This window comes from Heteronotia binoei, chromosome 3 (assembly GCF_032191835.1).
Source record: "Heteronotia binoei isolate CCM8104 ecotype False Entrance Well chromosome 3, APGP_CSIRO_Hbin_v1, whole genome shotgun sequence".
In the NCBI taxonomy this organism is placed as follows: Eukaryota; Metazoa; Chordata; class Lepidosauria; order Squamata; family Gekkonidae; genus Heteronotia; species Heteronotia binoei.
The window spans coordinates 13,455,326-13,479,197 of record NC_083225.1 but is presented as its reverse complement, the minus strand read 5'-3'; the positions used below and the strand labels follow the sequence as shown (position 1 = coordinate 13,479,197).

General features: G+C 49.7%; 1 protein-coding gene across 1 annotated transcript in view; it reads right to left on the bottom strand.

The window, feature by feature from the left end:
• Nucleotides 1-23,872, bottom strand: part of DIAPH3 (diaphanous related formin 3) — a 234,745-nt gene that overhangs the window by 153,004 nt on the left and 57,869 nt on the right. The window contains exons 12-17 of the mRNA XM_060233550.1: nt 22,633-22,749; nt 19,572-19,690; nt 10,486-10,550; nt 9,054-9,158; nt 6,606-6,926; nt 1,025-1,139 (exon numbers count right to left, since the gene is read on the bottom strand). Of these exons, the coding sequence (XP_060089533.1) occupies nt 1,025-1,139; nt 6,606-6,926; nt 9,054-9,158; nt 10,486-10,550; nt 19,572-19,690; nt 22,633-22,749 (842 nt within the window). The remainder of the gene's footprint in view (nt 1-1,024; nt 1,140-6,605; nt 6,927-9,053; nt 9,159-10,485; nt 10,551-19,571; nt 19,691-22,632; nt 22,750-23,872) is intronic.

Here is a 23,872-nt window from a genome sequence, read left to right as displayed (position 1 = left end):
CCAACACTCTGTGTCACATAAGAACAAGAGAAGCCATGTCGGATCAGGCCAATGGCCCCTCCAGTCCAACACTCTGTGTCACATAAGAACAAGAGAAGCCATGTCGGATCAGGCCAACGGCCCATCCAGTCCAACACTCTGTGCCATATAAGAACAAGAGAAGCCATGTCGGATCAGGCCAATGGCCCCTCCAGTCCAACACTCTGTGCCACACATAAGAGAAGCCATGTTGGATCAGGCCAGTGGCCAATCCAGTCCAACACTCTGTGTCACATAAGAACACAAGAGAAGCCATGTCGGATCAGGCCAATGGGCCATCCAGTCCAACACTCTGTGTCACAGAAGGACATAAGAGAAGCCATGTTGGATCAGGCCAATGGCCCATCCAGTCCAACACTCTGTGTCACACAGTGTAATCAGGAGGTCCACCAGTGGGGCTAGAAGCCCTCTCACTTCTACCCGCCCCCAAGCGCAAGAATACAGCGCATCACTGCCCCAGAGAGAGAGTTCCAACAATATGCTGTGGCTAATAGCCACTGATGGACCTCTGCTCCATATGCTTATCCAGTCCCCTCTTGAAGCTGTCTATGCTTGTACTCTACTGCAGAGGTCGCCCAGAGACCTAGAGGGAGGAAAGAAAGTGCAAGAGCTGAGGGAGCCACTGGAAAGAGGGATGGAATTAAAGAGGGTGGTGCAGGGTCCCCCCTTAGTATCATAGCTCTTGCAGGAGCTGTATTTACTAACCTTGGTGTCAAGACAAAGAGATGCAGAATGATACAAATGGTGGTCAGTTATTTATTCCATTTCCACGTATTGTATAGCTTCAACTTTCCAAGTGAAGCAAATTGTATTTTCCACGCCACACACTTAGAAAACAATTTCCAGTGAGCCTAAAGCCTGATCCAATTCATTGTTCAAAACAGCTCACTGCAGGTATCGGCTCATAAGAACTACCAATGCTTCACTGAAATGTAGGCGCACCGTTTTCAAACGTTGATCATTTTCCTTTAGAAAAGCTACTCACCTCTCCTTTGGCAACAAAATGTGAGCTCCAGTTTGCCCAGCAGGTCAGCAGATTCATATTTGCAATCGTTTGCTGTTAACCAGAAACAGTTCTCACTCATGTCGTGTGGTCTGATCTGCAAACAATAATATTAATCAGATCAGGGGTGTCGAACTCATTTGTTATGGGGGCTAGATTGGACATAAATGAGACCTTGTCGAGCCCGGGTCATGTGTGCACCTATTTAAGATTACGTAGCAGAGATATAAACTTTATAAACACAGACAAACACAATTAAAGATTTTTTTAAAAAATAAAACATGCTTAAAACATTAGGACTAAGTCTTTAAAGGTGCTTTCTTTGTATTTCTCCCATGAGATCCAGGGAACTGGGCAAAGGAAGCTCTGGCTCTTTCCTTCCTTCCCCAGGGGATCAGGAGGGGGAGGAACCTCAACCAACAGAAGAAAGAAAGGCTTGGCTCAGTAGCTCTGCTGTGCAATTGAGAGAGCCTGGCAAAGCAAGCTCTCCCCCCCGCCTTCCTCCCCAAGGGAGGAGCCTCAGCCAATGGAGAACACAGAGGTTTTGCTCTGTAGCTGTTGTGCGATTGAGCAAGCTGAGATGCAGAAGGAAATGAGATAAGGAGAAGCAGATGACAGCCAGTTGCTCGGGGGCCTGATAGGAGCCCTCCAAGGGTCTGATCCGGCCCCTGGGCCGCATGTTTGACACCCCTGACTTAGTTATAAAAAACTTGCATGCAAAGATGGATGGATTATTATCTTATTGAGTTTCCTGTTACAAAAATAAATACATAAATGAATCTGCCAATGGCTCATACCTGAAGCTGTCTAACAATAAATCAGACCCCTGGTCTATCAAAGTCAACATTGACTATTTAGACAGGGGGCTCTCCAGAGTCCCAGGCAGAGGTCCTTCATGTCACGTACCATCAGATGCCTTAAGTGGAGATGCCGGGGATCAAACCTGGGACCTTCTGCATAAGAAGCAGAGGCTTTTCCCCTGAGCCACGAACCCTCCGCACCCTCCCCATTTCATTTGAAAGATGGTCTGCAGTCGTCTGTATTTGGAGGAGCAAGCAAGCAGAGAGCCAGTTTGGCGTAGTGGTTAAGTGTGTGGACTCTTATCTGGGAGCACTTACAGTTGCTGGAATGGGCTTGGGCCAGCCACAGGGGAGGGACGGTGGCTCAGTGGTAGAGCATCTGCTTGGGAAGCAGAAGGTCCCAGGTTCAATCCCTGGCATCTCCAAAAAAGGGTCCAGGCAAATAGGTGTGAAAAACCTCAGCTTGAGACCCGAGAGCCGCTGCCAGTCTGAGTAGACAATACTGACTTTGATGGACCGAGGGTCTGATTCAGTAGAAGGCAGCTTCATATGTAGGAGGGATGGTGGCTCAGTGGTAGAGCATCTGCTTGGGAAGCAGAAGGTCCCAGGTTCAATCCCCGGCATCTCCAAAAAAGGGTCTAGGCAAATAGGTGTGAAAAACCTCAGCTTGAGACCCTGGAGAGCCGCTGCCAGTCTGAGAAGACAATACTGACTTTGATGGACCGAGGGTCTGATTCAGTAGAAGGCAGCTTCATATGTAGGAGGGATGGTGGCTCAGTGGTAGAGCATCTGCTTGGGAAGCAGAAGGTCCCAGGTTCAATCCCTGGCATCTCCAAAAAAGGGTCTAGGCAAATAGGTGTGAAAAACCTCAGCTTGAGACCCTGGAGAGCCGCTGCCAGTCTGAGAAGACAATACTGACTTTGATGGACCGAGGGTCTGATTCAGTAGAAGGCAGCTTCATATGTAGGAGGGATGGTGGCTCAGTGGTAGAGCATCTGCTTGGGAAGCAGAAGGTCCCAGGTTCAATCCCTGGCATCTCCAAAAAAGGGTCTAGGCAAATAGGTGTGAAAAACCTCAGCTTGAGACCCTGGAGAGCCGCTGCCAGTCTGAGAAGACAATACTGACTTTGATGGACCAAGGGTCTGATTCAGTATAAGGCAGCTTCATATGTTCATAGCTATCGCATGAAGTTATCCTTGAAAGGGCAGCTGCTGCGAGATCTCTCTCAGCCCCACCCACCTCACAGGGTGTCTGTTGTGGGGGGAGAAGATATAGGAGATTGTAAGCTGCTCTGAGTCTCTGATTCAGAGAGAAGGGCGGGGTATAAATCTGCAGTTTTCTTCTGCTTCCCAAATTCGGGGGGGGGGGGGGGCATAACCAGCTACAGTCAGGGGCAATGCTAGGCAGTTTGACTGCAGGCAGAGAACAACTCTCTCCAGTTCCTATTCCCCAGGAATGAGGCGAATCAAGAGGTGGAGATGCAGTTGTCAACATCTCTATTAGGCCAAGATGGAACAAAAGACAACATCTTGCCCCCGGCACCAGCTTCTGGCAACTGAATATAATCTTGACAAGCTACTTCTAAGTATTTTTGCTTAAAGTTAGAATAGACTGAACAGGGGGAAACAGCAGCCAGAGCAACGGTGCAGGAAAATCCTGAAGCCTGGAGAAAGGACAAAGAAGCCACATCTGTCCGCTAGGTAGGTGGAGTGGAGCACTCTCTCTCTCTCTCATACTCACTACTTGTCTATCACCTTTGCGAGGAATTGCTTATGGCAGGGGTGGCCAACGGTAGCTCTCCAGATGCTTTTTGCCTACAACTCCCATCAGCCCCAGCCAGCTTGGCCATGCTGGCTGGGGCTGATGGGAGTTGTAGGCAAAAAACATCTGGAGAACTACCGTTGGCCACCCCTGGCTTATGGAATCTTGATGTGCTGGAAAGGCAGGGGAAATCTTTAAATAAACCAATCATTCAGCTGCTGCTGCAATGGGTGGGTGAGCAGACAAGCCACCTACATGTTGGGAGAACATGGCAGGGCTGCCTCCTTCAGGTTCCAGCAAGGTGCCTTCAGTGTCGCTCTGCTTCCCACCTCTCTCGGTGAGCACAACGATGCCAAAATTGCTCTTTCTGAACACCCTGCAGCAGTCACTCCTCTTGACTAATCTCCCCCCACACTGAAGGTTCTGATGTAGCATCACCAGCGGAGCAGCGTCCCATGAGAAGCAACTCCCCCCCCCACCACCCTTTTAGCATATTTCTCATTATGAACAAAACTAACCATCCAGGATGGAAAGCATGCAGACAAAGCTAGCAGCTGTTAGAAGCTGAGGCCCTTTGCGCAGAAGAAGGTGAAGGTGATATTGGATTTATATCTTGCCCTCCACTCCGGATCTCAGAGCAGCTCACAATCTCCTTCCCCTTCCTCCCCCACAACAGACGTCCTGTGAGGTGGGTGGGGCTGAGAGGGCTCTCACAGCAGCTGCCCTTTCAAGGACAGAGTCTCAGAGCAGCTCACAATCTCCTTTACCTTTCTCCCCCACAACAGACGCCCTGTGAGGTGGGTGGGGCTGAGAGGGCTCTCACAGCAGCTGCCCTTTCAAGGACAGAGTCTCAGAGCAGCTCACAATCTCCTTTACCTTCCTCCCCCACAACAGAAGCCCTGTGAGGTGGGTGGGGCTGAGAGGGCTCTCACAGCAGCTGCCCTTTGAAGGACAGAGTCTCAGAGCAGCTCACAATGTCCTTTACCTTCCTCCCCCACAAGAGACGCCCTGTGAGGTGGGTGGGGCTGAGAGGGCTCTCACAGCAGCTGCCCTTTCAAGGACAACCTCTGCCAGAGCTATGGCTCACCCAAGGCCATTCCAGCAGGTGCAAGTGGAGGAGCAGGGAATCAAACCCGGTTCTCCCAGACAAGAATACGCACACTTAACCACTACACCAAACTGGCTCTCACTACACCAGTGAGGTTTTTTTCTTTTTCTTTTAAGACTTAATTTTGGCCGCTCCAACAGGAACCAATAAACATTCTAAGCCAATGTTTAGGCTTCCTCCTTAGGAGCCAGTTTGGTGTAGTGGTGAAGTGTGCGGACTCTTATCTGGGAGAACCAGGTTTGATTCCCCACTCCTCCACTTGCACCTGCTAGCATGGCCCTGGGTCAGCCATAGCTCTGACAGAAGTTGTCCTTGAAAGGGCAGCTGCTGTGAGAGCCTTCTCCAGCCCCACCCACCTCACAGGGTGTCTGTTGTGGGGGAGGAAGGTAAAGGAGATTGTGAGCCGCTCTGAGACTCTTTGGAGTGGAGGGCAGGATATAAATCCAATATCTTCATCTACCTCACAGGGTGTCTGTTGTGGGGGAGGAAGATAAAGGAGATTGTGAGGCGCTCTGAGACTCTTCGGAGTGGAGGGCGGGATATAAATCCAATATCTTCATCTACCTCACAGGGTGTCTGTTGGGGGGAGGAAGGTAAAGGAGATTGTGAGGCGCTCTGAGACTCTTCGGAGTGGAGGGCGGGATCTAAATCCAATATCTTCATGTACCTCACAGGGTGTCTGTTGTGGGGGAGGAAGGTAAAGGAGATTGTGAGGCGCTCTGAGACTCTTCGGAGTGGAGGGCGGGATATAAATCCAATATCTTCTTCTTCTTCTCTTTCCTTGGAGGTTTTTAAACAGAGGTTAGATGGCCACCTGACAGCAATGCAGATCCTGTGAATTTAGGGAGATGTATTTGTGGATGTCCTGCATTGTGCAGGGGGTTGGGCTAGATGACCCTGGAGGTCCCCTTCCAACTCTGTTATTCTATGATTCTATATTCTTACTGAGCAGTTCTGAAATACTGATTAACGAACAGATTCAGTGCTAAGGAGAGGATCATGACAGGCAGGAGGGTGCTTCGACTTTATGGGAATGGGGAAACCTGACCGTGAGGGGACAGGTCTGAGGATGAGCCAGCAACACCCAGCTAGGACAACGCGTTGTGCTTCTGCAGAGCATTAACCTGGCCAGGCCCGGTGCTAGGGTTTCTGGCGCTCCATGCTGCACCCTACCCTGGCGCCCCATTCAATCTTCTCCTTGCGTGTGGTTTCCACGCGCAGCTCGATGGTGTCGCCGGAAGTGACGTCATCGGGCCGCGCACATATCGCGTGAACACTCCGCCCGGCTCTCTCCTTCAAAGGGAGACGGGAAGACCCAGCTCCCCCTGAAGAGGGAGAGGGACTCCAACGCACCAACAGTGGGGGCTCGCTGCTACACACCCCCCCGAGGTCCAGAAAGCAGAGCTGGGTTCTGAGCATGCTCGCTGCTGTGCACCCCCCCGCCACCAATTCGCAAGGCTTGGCAAGGTCCGGATAGCAGCAGGTGCGCTTAGGGCTGGGCTCTGAGTGCACTCGCTGCTACCCGCCCCCCCAACTTCACTGAGGCTTCCCAAGGCTCAGGAAACCTCGGCGAGGTCAGGAAAGCAACGGCGTGGCGTGTGAGGAGTGTGGTCGCTTCATGGCGTGCCTAGGCCAGGTGGCGCCCCAGGCAGCCACCTACCTGGCCTACACCCACGCGCCGGCTCTGAACCTAGCAACTGCCCTGTCTGCAGACTCATACCATCCTCCAGGAAGGAAATCAGGATCCCCCCTTGCTTGGGCACTGTTGCGGTGTGCTATCATTTACATTTTTCCCCCCTTGCTGCCTGTGGTTTCGTCAGTGCCAAGGACCCGGACATGTCATGTGGATTTCTACAGAGAGCTTTACGTAGGTCGATTCCCTCTCTCGTCTCACCTTCGCCCAGTTGAGTCTTTTCATCGTGATCTCCGGCTTGAACAGTTTCTTGGGCTTCAGGCCAAACGGCAGCGCTTGAGGAGGAGAACGCTGGCCCCCGGGCAGTGGGGGAGGAGGAGGAGGAACGGCGCCACCCAAAAGAGGTGGCTTTCCTGCACCCGGAGTGAATGAGGGGGGCAACGGGGGAGGGGGCGGGGGCGGCACAGCTCCAGGAAGAGGCGGTGAAGACTGCACCAAGTGACCCGTCGCGTCAGTAGAACCTCCTGGTCCTTCTCGGGTTGGCAGGGGGCTGCCAGCTAAATCTCCGGTTGTAGACCCATTCTGGAAAGAAACAGAACGCTCGGATTTGTTAATGCAACCACCTCAAGAGCAAATCTTAAATCCGCGTTAAGAAAACAAAGCGTTCAGCCCTGGCCTCTGCCTGGTGGAACGAGCTCCCCTAGGAGATCCGGGCTCTGCAGGATCTGCTTCAGCTCCATAGGGCACGGGAAACAAAGCTTTTAGTTGAGGCAGTGGGCATCACTTCTTATCGGCCTCTCCCCATTCCATCCCACTGCTATAAGACCTGCTGGACCTGGACAATAAAGTATGTTTCGGCCTGCTTCAGCAGGGAGGGCAGGACATTAATTAATTATTATTATTGTTGTTGTTGTTGTTGTTTTGTGAATTTGCAGAATTTGCCATTTTAGTACCTATTGTTCTCTGTGATTTTAGATTTTAAATTGGGGTTTTTTTACTGCTGATTGTTTTTTCGATGTAATCCGCCCTGAGCCTGGTCTACGGGAAGGGCGGGCTAAAAATCGAATTAAATAAATAAATATTTGAGCCCTCTCTCTCGCCTCTCGGCTTGACTTCGCGAACGAAGATTTAAGAAAGGTGCAGTAGTCCACGTCTGTTGCAGGCTCGCTGGTGGCTGACAAGACCAATGCGGGACGCGAAAGTCCCGTGGTAGTTTGCCTTGTTCCCAGCAGGTGACAAGTACTTTGTGAAGTGTACTATGTAGTACTATGCCCCCATGCTTCCAGATCTCTGGTGGGATTCCATCAACTCCCGCTGCCTTGCCACTTTTCAGTTGCTTGATGGCTTTAACAGTCTCTTCTAGGGTGGGGATCTCATCCAACTCTGTTTTCACTGGTTGAAGTGGGTTGAGGTGGATTGCTGAATCTTGAACTACGCGGTTGGCACTGAAGAGAACCTGAAAATACTCCAACCACCGGTTCAGTGTGGATGCCTTGTCTGTGAGGAGCACTTGGCCGTCTGCACTACGTAAGGGACTCTGAGCCTGATATGATGGACCATATACTGCCTTCAGGGCTTCGTAGAACCCTCTTAAATCACCAGTGTCTGCACACAGCTGCGTTCAAATAAATATTTGAGCCCAGTGGCAACTTTAAAGCCAAAAAAAAAGTTTAATTCTGGGTATAAGCTTTCGTGCGCAAGCCTGCTTTTTTAAAGATAAAAATTATGTTCTTAAAGGTGCCAGTTGACTCAGACATTGTTCTATTACTTCCGACCCAGCGTGGCTACCCCATCTGAATCTATTTCCATGAATAAATACAATTGACAAGGCCACATAAATGTTTTGACAAATTCTTTGATTCCGTAGAGAAACGTGTAAGATGTACCAGCAAAAAAATTGCAGGATGTTGATAAACCGGTTTGGGCCTTCACAAATAGCCGACATGACAGTTGCAGCGGCATTTACTGCGGGCAAACAGCCAATACAGCCTTGCGCAACTGTGACATCATCACCGACAGGGAAGTTAAAGCCCGCCCAGCCGCATGTGGATTGGTCTTCGTGGTTTGACAGGCATGCCAGAAGCCATGCCAGAATGGCAGATTTATAAACACAAACACAGAAGAAACCACAACCGAGGCGACAAAACAGCATGACTCCTGTATATCTTGGAGAATCTTAAAGAGAATATGATTCATGAAACGATAATGTAAGATTTGTACATTTTTTAAAAATATGCGTATTGAACAGCTGCCAAACTCGCAAAACGAAACGGTATTTCTTTGCAGTAACACAAAGTTGCCTGTTATCCAGCTGCACTGCATAAAAACCACATAAAACACGGATCCGTTCTCAGGCGCCTAACTGGGGCATATCAAAATTCATTTGTTCGTGCTATGACTCACTGGAAGGCAGAGGAATAAGCCACAATTGTCTAATGTTCTTATTTGACTATCTAAATTAGGTACACAGGCATATATCATAACCCTTATTAAAATGTGGAAAAATTAACTTTTTCGTTAATTATGCTTCACATCACAAAAACTAATAAACGGAGGCGTTGTTCATAATAGTTGGTTATAGGGGAATTTGCAACAGGACTTTAAACTTTTAAACGAGTCACCAGATAAGCACATTAATAACCAACTCAAAGGCCGGCACTCTCTCCAACGGGCAGGGTAGTACTGTTTACTAAAAATTAATTCCTTTACCTGGCATTTATAAGCTCGTAGCTCAGCCTCAAACCGACCCATCTTCTCTTCAGCTTTCTGAAGCTGTGCCTTCGTCTCTTGATGAGCTACAAATTCATTGTCAAACTAGAACAAAAGCAGGCATACAAACACCAAACAGTGCCATGTTTCCGTGTATTGTTTTTTCTAGAGGTGCCAGGATAAATCCTAATCGCTTGTTACGTAGCCCAAACATTTAATTGCTAAAAGTTATGAGAAAACCATTGTACAATCAAGTGTTACTACTGCAACACAAAACTCAGAAAAAGAGATGATCAAGAGGAAATTAGAGTTGTAACAACCAACTATGATGTTACATTTGCATATATATATATATATATATATATATATATAGAGAGAGAGAGAGAGAGAGAGAGAGAGCAGGAACGCACAGGAACACCGTTCTGGCTAGCTTGGCATCAGGCGGTGTGGCTTAATATGCAAATGAACTCCTGCTGGGCTTTTCATTTTCATTTTTCATTTTGATTTATATCCCGCCCTACCCCACCGAAGCGGGCTCAGAGCGGCTCACAACACAGAGATTCTAACGATAAAATTCAAATTTTAAATACAATAACACTTTATATAATTAAGAGATTAAAACATTAAAATACATTAAAAATCAGTACATCAATCCAGCACTACGCTATCTATCAACTTCCTTCAGTATTTTGCTAGTTTTGGTGCCAGTCAGTTATAGGCCAACCGGAAGAGGACTGTCTTACAGGCCCTGCGGAATTGTCCAATATCCCGCAGGGCCCTGACCTCCTCTGGTAACTGGTTCCACCAGTAAGGGGCTGTTATTGAAAAGGCCCTGTCCCTGGTTGACTTCAACCGGGCCTCCTTTGGCCCGGGGATTATGAGCAGATTTTGGGAGCCAGAACGGAGTACTCTCTGGGGAACATATGGGAAGAGACGGTCCCTAAGGTAGGCAGGTCCTAGACCATTCTACAAAAAGCCCTGCGTGAAACAATGGTGTCATCAGGGGGTGTGGCCTATTATGCAAATGAGTTCCTGCTGGGCTTTTTCCTACATAAAAAGCCAAGAGTATATTTTAAAAATAAAAGTTCGTGAACTGTAAAGTGTGAAGTCCTGCACCAAAAGAGGGCCAGGCAGGATGTAGCTACAGTGTTCACTGATGGAACCTATTTGCTTTGCGGCAGCTGATCACTCAAGTTCAGCTATGGCACCACGACTGCAAATAGTGTGGCCATTTTGGAATGAAAACAAAGATTCCCGGATTTGAGTTACACAAAGGGAGGAAACAGTCAAAGCAGATTCAAAGCTGTGAAATCCTATCGGTATATGACAAAGGCAGCATTGGCTCTTGAATGTCACACCTTGAAAATCTTACTGGTCTCACAGCTATGCGTACTTCCAGAATCACACAAGTAAAACTATTCAGAACACTAACCTTTTTTGAGAAGTTGAAAGCCCTTTCTTCAAGTTCCTCAGTTCTCTGTCGATCAACACAAACATCTAAAAGAAATGGGACCTTTTTTTTAAAAAAAGGAGGTTTTTAAACATGCGATTTGTATTTTTAAAAAAGCTCTTATCTGGGAGAACCGGGTTTGATTCCCCACTCCACCACTTGCAGCCACTGGAACAGTCTTGGATCAGCCATAGCTCTTATCTGGGAGAACTGGGTTTGATTGCCCACTCCACCACTGGAACAGCCTTGGGTCTGCCATAGCTCTGGCAGAGCTGTCCTTGAAAGGGCAGCTTCTGGGAGACCTCTCTCAGCTTCACCTACCTCACAGGGTGTCTCTTGTGGGGGAGGGAGGGAAGTTATTGGTTTGAGGTTTTGATGTTTATTGTAGAGTGTGCTGTCAGGGGCTTTTTGCAAAGCACCTGACGTTATTAGGAACACAGTGGGACTTTTTGTGTGTGGGGGGGGAATCTTATTTGTGAGCCACATTGAAACTCTGAGATTCAGCATGGAGGGCTGGATACAAATCCAATGTTGTCATTTGTCTTCTTCCCTGCATATTTTTTTAAAATTCTCCCTCTTCTCCCCTGCATTTGTGGTGGTGTTTGTGTGTGTGTTCCACCCTGGTCTCCCCCCCACCCCACACACACACATTCTTGTCCTCTTCTCTGCCTACAACTCGGACATACTCTGTATGGAAATGTGTTCTATGAACATATGAAGCTGCCTTATACTGAATCAGACCTTTGGTTCATCAAAGTCAGTATTGTCTTCTCAGACTGGCAGCGGCTCTCCAGGGTCTCAAGCTGAGGTTTTTTCACACCTATTTGCCTGGACCCTTTTTTGGAGATGCCAGGGATTGAACCTGGGACCTTCTGCTTCCCAAGCAGATGCTCTACCACTGAGCCACCGTCCCTCCCTTCTATCCTCCTCCCTCCTGGGTTTTTCTGCTCACTTTTTTAAAAAAATCCTCCCTCTCGTCCCGCCTGCTATATGCCATTTTCAAATACTTTTTGTGAGGATTAATTGTGCCCTGTCATATTATGGCGCAGAGCTGGTTTGAGGTTTTGATGTTGATGGTAGAGTGTGCTGTCAGGGGCTTTTTGCAAAGCACCTGACTTGTTATTAGGAACACAGTGGGGCTTCGCAGTGTGTTTTCATAATTCAGATGGATGTGCATTCAGATATATCCAGTCCAAATATATATGCAAAAATACGTTATTGGTATTATCTGGATATATCCAGGTGTCCAGATGGTTTCTGGGATTATCCAGGAGACCAGAAAATGGGTCCTGAAAAACCCTGAAATATTCAAGATTAACTGAGACTAGCAAGGGCGGGTAGGACTGTTTTCCTTTCATTTTACTGTGCTTCTGTGTCACTGTCTTTTTGCCAGGGCTTGGTGGCTTGCCCAGTTGGCTTGACTTGGATCCTGTTCTTTGAAACTGGTTTTGTCTTGAAACAGTGTTCTTTGCTCAAATCGGTTTTGCATTGGTTTGTTGTTTGCATTAGATTCTCGGGTTTGACATTGGCTTGCAAGGCGGGGAGTCTCCGATTTGATATTCGTTGGGCTTACAACAGCATTCCTTGTTAGATCCGCTTGTTGGAAAGATTCTCCGGTTACATTTGTTGTGTTAACTTGCCACATTGTGCTGCGATTCCCTGGCTCTGCATTGGTTACATATGAAGCTGCCTTCTACTGAATCAGACCCTTGGTCCATCAAAGTCAGTATTGTCTACTCAGACTGGCAGCGGCTCTGCAGGGTCTCTAGGCTTCTTGGTTCTGTTTGCAGCGGGAGGCTTTTAGCCAGTGATTGCTCTGCTCACATTAGAGTTTACTGTTTCCCCTGGAGAAAGCTTGGACTCTCTCCCATTAGAAATAATGGAGAATAGCGGGGAGGGGGGGGGGGGCGTTGTTCAGGGGCCCACAGAATTGGACCTCTTCATCCAAGTCACTTCAAATTTGGAGTGATTTAGGGGACAGACACCAGCAGCCCTGCTGAAAGTTTGGTACCATCGGTTTAAAAAACAGCCCCTCCAACTCCCCCTCCAAAAGATTCCCACAGGGAATGAATGAGCTGATGCACAATTAGCATTCGGAACCCAGATAACCAGCAATGCCTGGTTAATACAATTAAACTATTTTTTAGTTCCCTAATATTCAGATTAAAAAAAAAAATACCGTATTTTTCGGACCATAAGGCGCTCCAGACCATAGGACCTTCCTCCTGGGGGGCGATCCGCTGCCTCCGATCCCGGCGCTTCCCCCACACCTGCCTGCCTGGCTCCAGCTTCTTCAGGCAAGCGCTGGGATCGCTCCACGCTGCCCCCGCCGCAAACCCAGCGCTTCGCGAGCGCCGGCTGCGGAGAGGGCAGCGTGCTTCCTCGTGCCTGTCTGCCTGTCTCCAGCTCTGACGCTTACAGCAAGCGCCAGGATCGCTCCCTCTACCCCCCAATCCCAGCGCTTGCTGTAAGCGTCAGAGCTGGAGCCAGGCAGACAGGCACGGAGGAAGCACGCTGCCCTCTCCGCAGCCGGCGCTCGCAAAGCGCTGGGTTTGCGGCGGGGGCAGCGTGGAGTGATCCCAGCGCTTGCCGGAAGAAGCTGGAGACAGGCAGGCAGGCGCGGGGGAAGCGCCGGGATCAGAGGCGAAGGCAATGGATCCCCCCCCCAGGAAGGTACCTTCGCTCCATAAGACGCACACACTTTTCCCCCCACTGGGGGGGAGGGGGGAGTGCGTCTTATGCTCCGAAAAATACGGCACTTCCTCCTTTTTTTTTTGAGATGCACATACCTAGATGAGAGTTGACAACAACTGACATTCCTCTCAATACCTGCACAGGATCTCTTACTGCGCACATGTGCAGGGTCTCTCTACAAACCCTTCAGCATTGTCCTTGTTACAAGTAATAGTACAGGTTAAAAATGGCTGGGCTCATGAAGAGCTCCTATAAAGGTTAGGATTTTTTTTTTCTGTGGTGACGACAACCAAAGTTATGTCTGCATGCACTACAGAAATGCTTGCTGTTAGATTCAAATACTATACCTTGTAATCTACCAGTTAACTGAAAAGCTTTTGTCATACTTGTGATCTGCCTTGGGACTCATCACCCATCTCCCTTGTTTATGTATATACTACAATATTTGTCATAGCTTCACTAAAAATTACAAGAAACCTTAAGATAAGACTGTATGGTAGCAATAGTTAGAAGAAGATATTGGATGTGTATCCCGCCCTCCACTCCAAATCTCAGAGTCTCACAACGGCTCACAATCTCCTTTATCTTTCTCCCCCACAACAGACACCCTGTGAGGTAGGTGGGGCTGAGAGGAATCTCACAGCAGCTGCCCTTTCAAGGACAGAGTCTCAGAACGGCCTACAATCTCCTTTCCCTGCCTCCCCCACAACAGACACCCTGCGAGGTAGGTGGGGCTGAGAGGAATCTCACAGCAGCTGCCCTTTCAAGGACAGAGTCTCAGAATGGCCTACAATCTCCTTTCCCTTCCTCCCCCACAACAGACACCCTATGAGGTTGGTGGGGCTGAGAGGAATCTCACAGCAGCTGCCCTTTCAAGGACAGAGTCTCAGAACGGCCTACAATCTCCTTTCCCTGCCTCCCCCACAACAGACACCCTGCGAGGTAGGTGGGGCTGAGAGGAATCTCACAGCAGCTGCCCTTGCAAGGACAGAGACTCAGAACGGCCTACAATCTCCTTTCCCTGCCTCCCCCACAACAGACACCCTGTGAGGTGGACGGGACTGAGAGAGCTCTCCCAGAAGCTGCCCTTTCAAGAACAACTCCTGCGAGAGCTCTGGCTGACCCAAGGCCATTCCAGCAGCTGCAAGTGGAGGAGTGGAGAATCAAACCGGTTCTCCCAGATAAGAGTCCGCACACTTCACCACTACACCAAACTGGCTCTACATCTGGTCATTAAACTATGAAACCCTGAAACCTGAAAAAAAAAAAATTAGTCTTGCTCCTTAATTTTGAAGCCAGTTATCCGAAGAAAACATGCCAAGGCCTGACGTTCTTGATGAGACGAGCACAGTAAGGTTGAGCAGCCGAAAATGCAAAGGTGAATTTTCAAGCGAGCCAAATGGCTTTGCAAGCACTGGAGCACGATGATGATGAGAATGTGATGGACAAGGCAGGGAGTTTTCACACAAGGTTATTAGCCGTGCCGACCGACAAGTGGATATTAGATTTTGATAACTGGGTAAACAAGGACGAGCTGAAAACGGGAGGGGCTGCCTTTCACCAACGAAGGGTAAAAAGCACACAGAGCAGGAGCGCTTAAAAGAGGCAGCTTCTCTAAGTCAATGCGAATGTTTCATGCCTTTACTACAAGGATTCCTCTTTGTCCCGGAAGCATCTGTCTTCTCAGCCAGCAGCCTCTCATGCCTTTTCAACAGCAGCTCCCCTCTCCCCATCCTTCTTCTCTGTTCAACCCTTGTCATTCATTAAGTAGAAGAAAAAGAAGAAGATATTGGATTTACATCCCTCCCTATACTCTGAATCTCAGAGCGGCTCACAAACTCCTTTCCCTTCCTCCCCCACAACAGACACCCTGTGAGGTGGCTGGGGCTGAGAGGGCTCTCACAGCAGCTGCCCTTTCAAGGTCAACTCCTGCGAGAGCTACGGCTGACTCGAGGCCATTCCAGCAGCTGCAAGTGGAGGAGTGGGGAATCAAACCCAGTTCTCCCAGGTAAGAGAGCTACAGCTGACCCAAGGCCATTCCAGCAGCTGCCTGTGGAGCAGTGGGGAATCAAACCCAGTTTCCCAGATAAGAAGCCGTACACTTAACCACTACACCAAACTTGCTCCAAAGGGGGGGGGAGGAGTACATCCCCCCCCTTTGCATCTCACACTATCTCCACTTCTTAAATCCAAAACCACTTTAGTCTTTAACAAACTGCTACGAATTGCCTAAAACCGGGACTTTCTTTTTTGTAGCAGGAACTCCTTTGGATATTAGGCCAGACGCCCCGATGTAGCCAACCCTCCAAGAGCTTACAGGGCTCTTCGTACAGGGCCTACTGTAAGCTCCAGCAGGATTGGCTACATCAGGGCCTAATACACAAAGGCGCTCCTGCTACAAGCTCTGCCTAAAGCTAAGAAAAAACAACAAAATACTCTCTCCATTTACAAAGTTATTTCTCAGCGTAATATATAGTCACAACCATTCATAACAATGCTACAATACAAATATGCAGTTAGAAAACCATCCGGTGCACAACACAGCTACTGTCCATAGATCGTAATTCTTTTTAAATCCAGTCCGACGATAAAAAGAACCGGTCCAATTTCGTTTCGGATGTGAGTCATCCTTCTAGGGACCATCTTCCATATTCGTAAGTTCAGGAGACTTGTGCTACAACAATTCCTGGCTTCCCCTGTTTTTTTATTTTTTAATCTTTTTGGTTTCCTGTGGAACACCACTGCCCATTTCAATCTATAAGTACAGTAGCTGCGTCCCTACTCCTACACTGATAGACTGGCATCGGCAGCGTTGTACACTGGATGGCTTTCTAACGGCATATTTGTATTTTAACATTGTGTTATGAACTATTGTGACTATATATTACGCTGAGAAATAGTTTTGTAAATGGAGACAGTATTTTGTTGTTTTTCCCTGACTAAAACTAAGACTTTTTTTTTTTAAAGGTAAAGGTAGTCCCGTGTGCAAGCACCAGTCGTTTCCGACTCTGGGGTAACGTCGCTTTCACAATGTTTTCACAGCAGACTTTTTACAGGGTGGTTTGCCATTGCCTTCCCCAGTCATCTACGCTTTCCCTCCAGCAAGCTGGGTGCTCATTTGACCGACCTCGGAAGGATGGAAGGCAGAGTCAACCTGGAGCCGGCTACCTGAAGCCAGCATTGGCCAGGATCGAACTCAGGTCGTGAACAGAGCTTAGGACTGCAGTACTTCAGCTTTACCACTCTGCGCCTCAGGGCTCTTTTTTGTTTCTACCACTGTGTATATTTATGGATTTGTTTTGAATTTACGTTATGTCATTGGTTTTATTCATGTATTTTTATATGGTTGCCGCTTGAAGATTCACCTGTGATCAATACGTTGCCTTATAACCTGCTGTAATACTATTAAAACTGTGCTTATTCCTTATTGGTCAGTGTTCACCCACGCGAGTAAATGAGGGCCCAGATTCTCAAAATGAGAGCCAGGTTGGTGTAGTGGTTAAGTGTGGTTAAGTGTGCGGACTCTTATCTGGGAGAACCGGGCTTGATTCCCCACTCCTCCACTTGCACCTGCTAGCATGGCCTTGGGTCAGCCATAGCTCTGGCAGAGGTTGTCCTTGAAAGGGCAGCTGCTGTGAGAGCCCTCTCCAGCCCCACCCACCTCACAGGGTGTCTGTTGCGGGGGAGGAAGGTAAAGGAGATTGTGAGCCGCTCTGAGACTCTGTCCTTGAAAGGGCAGCTGCTGTGAGGGCCCTCTCCAGCCCCACCCACCTCACAGGGTGTCTGTTGCGGGGAAGGAAGGTAAAAGAGATTGTGAGCCGCTCTGAGATTCTGTCCTTGAAAGGGCAGCTTCTGGGAGAGCCCTCTCAGCCCCACCCACCTCACAGGGTGTCTGTTGTGGGGGAGGAAGGGAAAGGAGATTGTGAGCCGCTCTGAGACTCTGTCCTTGAAAGGGCAGCTGCTGTGAGGGCCCTCTCCAGCCCCACCCACCTCACAGGGTGTCTGTTGTGGGGGAGGAAGGGAAAGGAGATTGTGAGCCGCTCTGAGACTCTGTCCTTGAAAGGGCAGCTGCTGTGAGGGCCCTCTCCAGCCCCACCCACCTCACAGGGTGTCTGTTGCGGGGAAGGAAGGTAAAAGAGATTGTGAGCCGCTCTGAGATTCTGCCCTTGAAAGGGCAGCTTCTGGGAGAGCTCTCTCAGCCCCACCCACCTCACAGGGTGTCTGTTGTGGGGGAGGAAGGGAAAGGAGATTGTGAGCCGCCCTGAGACTCTTCGGAGTGGAGGGCAGGATATAAATCCAATATCATCTTCAAAATTCAGTATTTGGTAATGCGCTTCGTGGAACTGATCATCTCAAATCAGGAGCAATTGATGAAGAGAACATTCTTGTAGCACGCAGAGGGCCGAATACACACACAGCCTTGGCCGGACGCTACCTCTTAGCAGAACTGTTCAGAGATGTATTGGAAGTCCACTTTAATCACCAGGGCTAGTAACCACCAATGAACCTCTCTTACACAAGCCTGCCTAATCCCTTTTAAAGCTACCTCCTCGGTGCGATTCAGTAACAGTGGATTCCACAATTAATTAAATTTAATAGCATTCGCTGCCAGCGTGTGCAGTGGCAGCAGCAAGCAGCGATGGCTTTCAAAGGGGTTTAGACAAGATTCACAAAGTAGCGGCCCAACAGTGTTAACGATTTAACAGCACATCTTTCATTAGTATTTTTAGGTCCCTCTTAATCCATGCAACGCTAATGACTTTTCATAGTTAGCAGATCAGGGGCAGGGGCTGGAGGGGGGGGGAGAGGGAAGAGAGCTCTGTCAGGATCGTTTCTGAAATATTAATTCACATTTACAGTTCAACTATAATGATGATGATATTGGATTTATATCCCGCCCTCCACTCCGAATCTCAGAGCAGCTCACAATCTCCTTTATCTTCCTCCCCCCGCAACAGACACTCTGTGAGGTGGGTGGGGCTGAGAGAGCTCTCCCAGAAGCTGCCCTTTCAAGGACAGAGCCTCAGAGTGGCCTACAATCTCTGTTACCTTCCTCCCGCACAACAGACACACTGTGAGGTGGGTGGGGCTGGAGAGGGCTCTCACATCAGCTGCCCTTTCAAGGACAACATCTGCCAGAGCGATGGCTGACCCAAGGCCATTCCAGCAGCTGCAACTGGAGGAGTAGGGAATCAAACTCGGTTCTCTCAGGTAAGAGTCCGCGCACTTAACCACTACACCAGACTGGCCCTCGATGAAGATCGATGATGATGATGATACTGGATTTATATTCCACCCTATACTCTGAATCTCAGAGCGGTCACAATCTCTTTTACCTTCTCCCCACCCCCCCCAACAGATTTCTTGTGAGGTAGGTGGGGCTGCGAGGACTCTCCCAGAAGCTGCCCTTTCAAGGACAAGCTCTGTGTCATGGGGACCCTGCAGAAGAAGCTGAGCCTGCACCAGTGCCCCTGCCTCCTGCTGGAGAAGATCCAAGCCCCCCTGCCTCGCCCTCTCGGGTGGCTCGTGTGCGTGACCGCCTTCGTCAGGACCTCAGGGATCGGAGGAGGGCAGCACGCTCACGAGCAAGACGCTCCTTGAGCCCTGAGTTTTGAAAGGATTCTGGCCCTTCTAGGAGTGAGGGTGCTTGAGTCTCAGCAGGATCCCGGCCGCCCTCTGAGTCAGCAATTAGCCCAAATGGGCAACAGACAGCAGAGGGCTATATAGCTGTGGGCTTTGGGAGGAGGATTTGTGGAAGCAGCTAGTCACTTACCTGATGTTCCAGCATCCACTTTGGCTTTTGACTTTGGCTTCTGGACCCCCTGACTTTGGCTCTGACTTCTGGACCCCCCGACTTCGGCTTCTGAACCTCTGACCTGCGATACCTGGACTGTGATTCGGTTGTGGTGCCTTGGACCCTCTTTGATCACCAGCTATAGACCTTGGACTGCCCCTGGACTTTGCCTGACCCGGCCCCAGCCCGTGACACTCTGCCAGAGCTATGGTGAACCCAAGGCCATTCCAGCAGCTGCAAGTGGAGGAGTGGGGAATCAAACTCAGATAATTCTCCCAAATAAGAGTCCACACACTTAACCACTACACCAAACTGGCTCTCAGTTCTATACTCCTAAGGTGCCTTCCAGAGCCTCAGCAATCACATGCATCAAACGTCACTTCGGTTTGTTTGTTTTTTGCCACAAAATCAGTGGTAAACTCAGGAATGTAGCAAACAAGCCTCCGGGGTTCAACTATTGTAAAGACACTTGGCTAAAGGCAACACAGCGGTGCAGAGACTGGATAGCCAACTTATCGTAGTTTTTTGAAAAAAGAAATACACTCCGTTGGAACATAAAATGAAAAAAAAAAAACCTTACCCATCAAATGACTGAAGTCTACATCCAATCTTTTACGGTAACTAAAATCTGGATCGACTCCACTTCGGTGCAGAACTATCTGCGAAATGCACTCTTCGATTATTTTGAAATATAGGGGCCTACAGAAACAAAGGAAAAACGTAATCCTGTGGTCTCCAGCAGAAAAGCAGCCCTGGTTCAAGGGAGGGGGGGGGGAGAAAGATGTATTTCTTTGCAACCCTGTACTATATAGCAGGGGTGGCCAACGGTAGCTCTCCAGATGTTTTGCCTACAACTCCCATTAGCCCCAGCCAGCATGGCCAATGGCTGGGGCTGATGGGAGTTGTAGGCAAAAAGCATCTGGAGAGCTACTGTTGGGCACCCGCTATACAGGACCTTGATCCTCTTCACAAATTCCACATTATCCTTCAGCTCCCCACACGAGCCTGATGCTCCTTGTGCAAAAAAGCTATCAGTTGTGTCAGTTCACAGCACCTTTAATCTACCTGCAGAGGAAATGGGGAAAAACCTATAAAGGGTAATTTTTAGCGATGGGCATGGACAGGAGTGGAATTCTAGCAGGAGCTCCTTTGCATATTAGGCCACACGCCCTTGACACAGCCAATCCTCCAACAGCTCACAAGGCCCCAAGAGCTTACAAGGCTCCTGACGTAGCCAATCCTCCAAGAGCTTACAAGGCTCTTTTTTGTAAGCTCCAGGAGAACTGGCTACATCAGGCGTGTGTGGCCTAATATGCAAAGGAGCTCCTGCTAGAATTCCTTACAGGGCTCTCAGTACAGGGCCTTCTGAAAGCTCCAGGAGGATTGGCTACATCAGGGGTGTGTGGCCTAATAGGCAAAGGAGCTCCTGCTAGAATTCCATCCTTGGGCACGGAAGAGTCCACAGACCAGGGGAGTGGTTCATGGTCCATTTGCCTGATTCGAGCGTCTGTGGTTTTGACAGGCCACCCACGGGATGCCATTTTTTTTGTTGTTATAAGGCAGTCCATTTGGTTCGTTGGAGTGGCCCATGCAAGTGAGCTCAGGACGCATTAAATGTCCCGAGCTCGCTTCAAGAGTGAGTTCGAGGCATTTAAGAAGATGATATTGGATTTATATCCCGCCCTCCACTCCAAAGAGTCTCAGAGCGGCTCACAATCTTCTTTACCTTCCTCCCCCACAACAGGCACCCTGTAAGGTAGATGAAGATATTGGATTTATATCCCGCCCTCCACTCCGAAGAGTCTCAGAGCGGCTTACGATCCCCTTTCCCTTATCCCCCCACAACAGACACCCTGTGAGGTAGATGAAGATATTGGATTTATATCCCGCCCTCCACTCCGAAGAGTCTCAGAGCGGCTCACGATCTCCTTTCCCTTCCTCCCCAACAGAAACCCTGTGAGGTAGAAGATGATATTGGATTTATATCCCGCCCTCCACTCCGAAGAGTCTCAGAGTGGCTTACGATCTCCTTTCCCTTCCTCCCCCACAACAGACACCCTGTGAGGTAGATGAAGATATTGAATTTATATCCCGCCCTCCACTCTGAAGAGTCTCAGAGCGGCTCACAATCTCCTTTACCTCCCGCCCCCCACAACAGACACCTGTGTGGTAGATGAAGATATTGGATTTATATCCCGCCCTCCATTCCGGAGAGTCTCAGAGCAGCTCACAATCTCCTTTCCCTTCCTCCCCCACAACAGACACCCTGTGAGGTGGGTGGGGCTGGAGAGGGCTCTCACAGCAGCTGCCCTTTCAAGGACAACCTCTGCCAGAGCTATGGCTGACCCAAGGCCATTCCAGCAGCTGCAAGTGGAGGAGTGGGGAACCAAACCCGGTTCTCTCAGATAAGAGTCCGCACACTTCCACTACACCAAACTGGCTCTCAAAGGCTTCCGGAACCCATTGGCATCTCACTGCAGCAGCGTAATCCAGACCTCATAAATCACAAACTGGTTCATAAACTGAGCAAGTCCATGGGAAAGTTTCACAAACCTTGAACCTGTGTGAGCCCTGTCGGTCTTTATGCTCAGCAACCCAACAACTGCTGGTGATACCTGGCCCCAGAGATATCCATTTGGCCTTGACAAGGGCCAGCGCCTTTTTTGCCTTGGCCCCTGCCTGGTGGAAAAAGCTCCCCCCGGAGATTCGGGCCCTGCGGGATCGTCTTCAATTCCACAGGGCCTGTAAAACAGAGCTCTTTCGCCAGGCTTTCAGCTGAGGCAGTGGACGTCACTTGTGACTGGCCTCCCCCCGCCCACTGACTGACATTCCATCTCAGTGTTGCAAGATCTGCTGGACCTGGACAATAGGTCATGCCTGTGAGGCAGAGTTTACCATTCTAGTACCTATTGTTACTCTGTGATTTTAGATTTTATATATTATAAATTGGTTTTTACTGTTAATTGTTTTTATGATCTAGCCCACCCTGAGCCTGTTTGGAGAGCCAGTTTGGTGTAGTCGTTAAGTGTGCGGACTCATATCTGGGAGAACCGGGTTTGATTCCCCACTCCTCCACTTGCACCTGCTGGAATGGCCTTGGGTCAGCCATAGCTCTGGCAGAGGTTGTCCTTGAAAGGGCAGTTGCTGTGAGAGCCCTCTCCAGCCCCACCCACCTCACAGGGTGTCTGTTGTGGAAGAGGAAGGTAAAGGAGATTGTGAGCCGCTCTGAGACTCTGTCCTTGAAAGGGCAGCTGCTGTGAGAGCCCTCTCAGCCCCACACACCTCACAGGGTGTCTGTTGTGGGGGAGGAAGGGAAAGGAGATTGTGAGCCACTCTGAGACTCTGTCCTTGAAAGGGCAGCTGCTGTGAGAGCCCTCTCAGCCCCACCCACCTCACAGGGTGTCTGTTGTGGGGGAGGAAGGTAAAGGAGATTGTGAGCCGCTCTGAGACTCTTCGGAGTGGAGGGCGGGATATAAATCCAATATCTTCTTCCTGTTCCATGGGAAGGGCGGATTAAAAAATGAATAAAATAAATCAAATAAACCTCCACAGACCTCCATTTTCCAGTCCACGCCCATCCCTAGAAATTATTACACAACCCCTTAACCACAGCAGTAGGTGATGTTGCCAGGTTCCCTTACCGTATGCAGCAGTCGTTTCGAATCAGCAAAAGATGCTGGAGTATAGACAGGAAGTAGCCTTCCGCACGCGTATTTTTAACTGTGTCCCACACCATGTTGTAAACATCACTCGGTTCAGTAACCAAGTTAAGGAAAAGAACTCTAGACCGACGCTTCAGTTAAGCAAAAACAAACTCAGTCTTCAGTACCTGATGCCGTGGGGAGCAACACCTTTTCGTCTCAGCTCAGGGAAAATGGCCCTAGAGCAAGCTGCTTTATGCAGGAGCTCACAACCAGCCAGCAGCTCACGAAGTAGAATTTTTGCTCGCGAGACTCCACAGCTTAGAGGGGACACTGCACCCAACCCCTGGGCCGTGGACCAGCACCGGTCTGTGGCCTGTTAGCAACGGGGCCATGGAGTGAGGCAGAGACACTGCACCACCCCTTTCGCCAGCCCGCATTCCAGGCGGATGAAAGAGGCACGAAAGAGGCAGCGCAGCCTCACCCGAAAGCACCACCTCTTTCATTCGCCCAGGTCCTGGGTGGGTGGAAGGGCTAGCGCAGCAGTGACCTTTGCCTACCCCTCAGCTGAAGACCCCCATGAGGGGGCAGGGATGGGCAGCAAAAGCCCCCCCCACCGGACCGTGCAAAAAGTGTCTTCCACAAAACCAGTCCCTGGTGTCAAAAGGGCTGGGGGGCACCGATTTAAGGCACCGCACACACCATTAACTTCCATTTGGGCTTTTAGTGGAAAAACCACCATGCCGTAACTTCAATGACGTAAAGAAAAAAAACAACTTGCAGCAGGAACGGCACCAGCATTACAAAAGCATAAGACGGCCAGGCCTGTAGCCAGAAAATTCCAGTTGGGGTGGGGGGGATTTTTGGACCGGGGGGCCCCACTCCGGCGGCCCCCGCTCTCTCTGCCGCCACTTTTCTCCCTGCAGCTCTGGTGGCCCCACCCTCTTCTGCGCGGCACCTCCCCCTCCCTACCACCCAACCACTCACCCACCAACTGGGCGAAAGAGTAAAGAGTGGGCTCCCGGGGCTCTTGCAAGATGCCCCCCCCCACCGATCACATGACTGGGGGGGGAAGATGCACCAATGTCAGTGGTGTCTATGCCGGCTTTCCGGCGCAATCAGCAAGTTCAGCGCTGGGGGCTTCGGCGCAGCTTTTCCTGCCAGTCACGTGATCGGTGCGGGTGGGGGGAGGCCTTGCAAGAGCCCCGGGAGCCCGCTCTTTACTCCTTTGCCCGGTTGG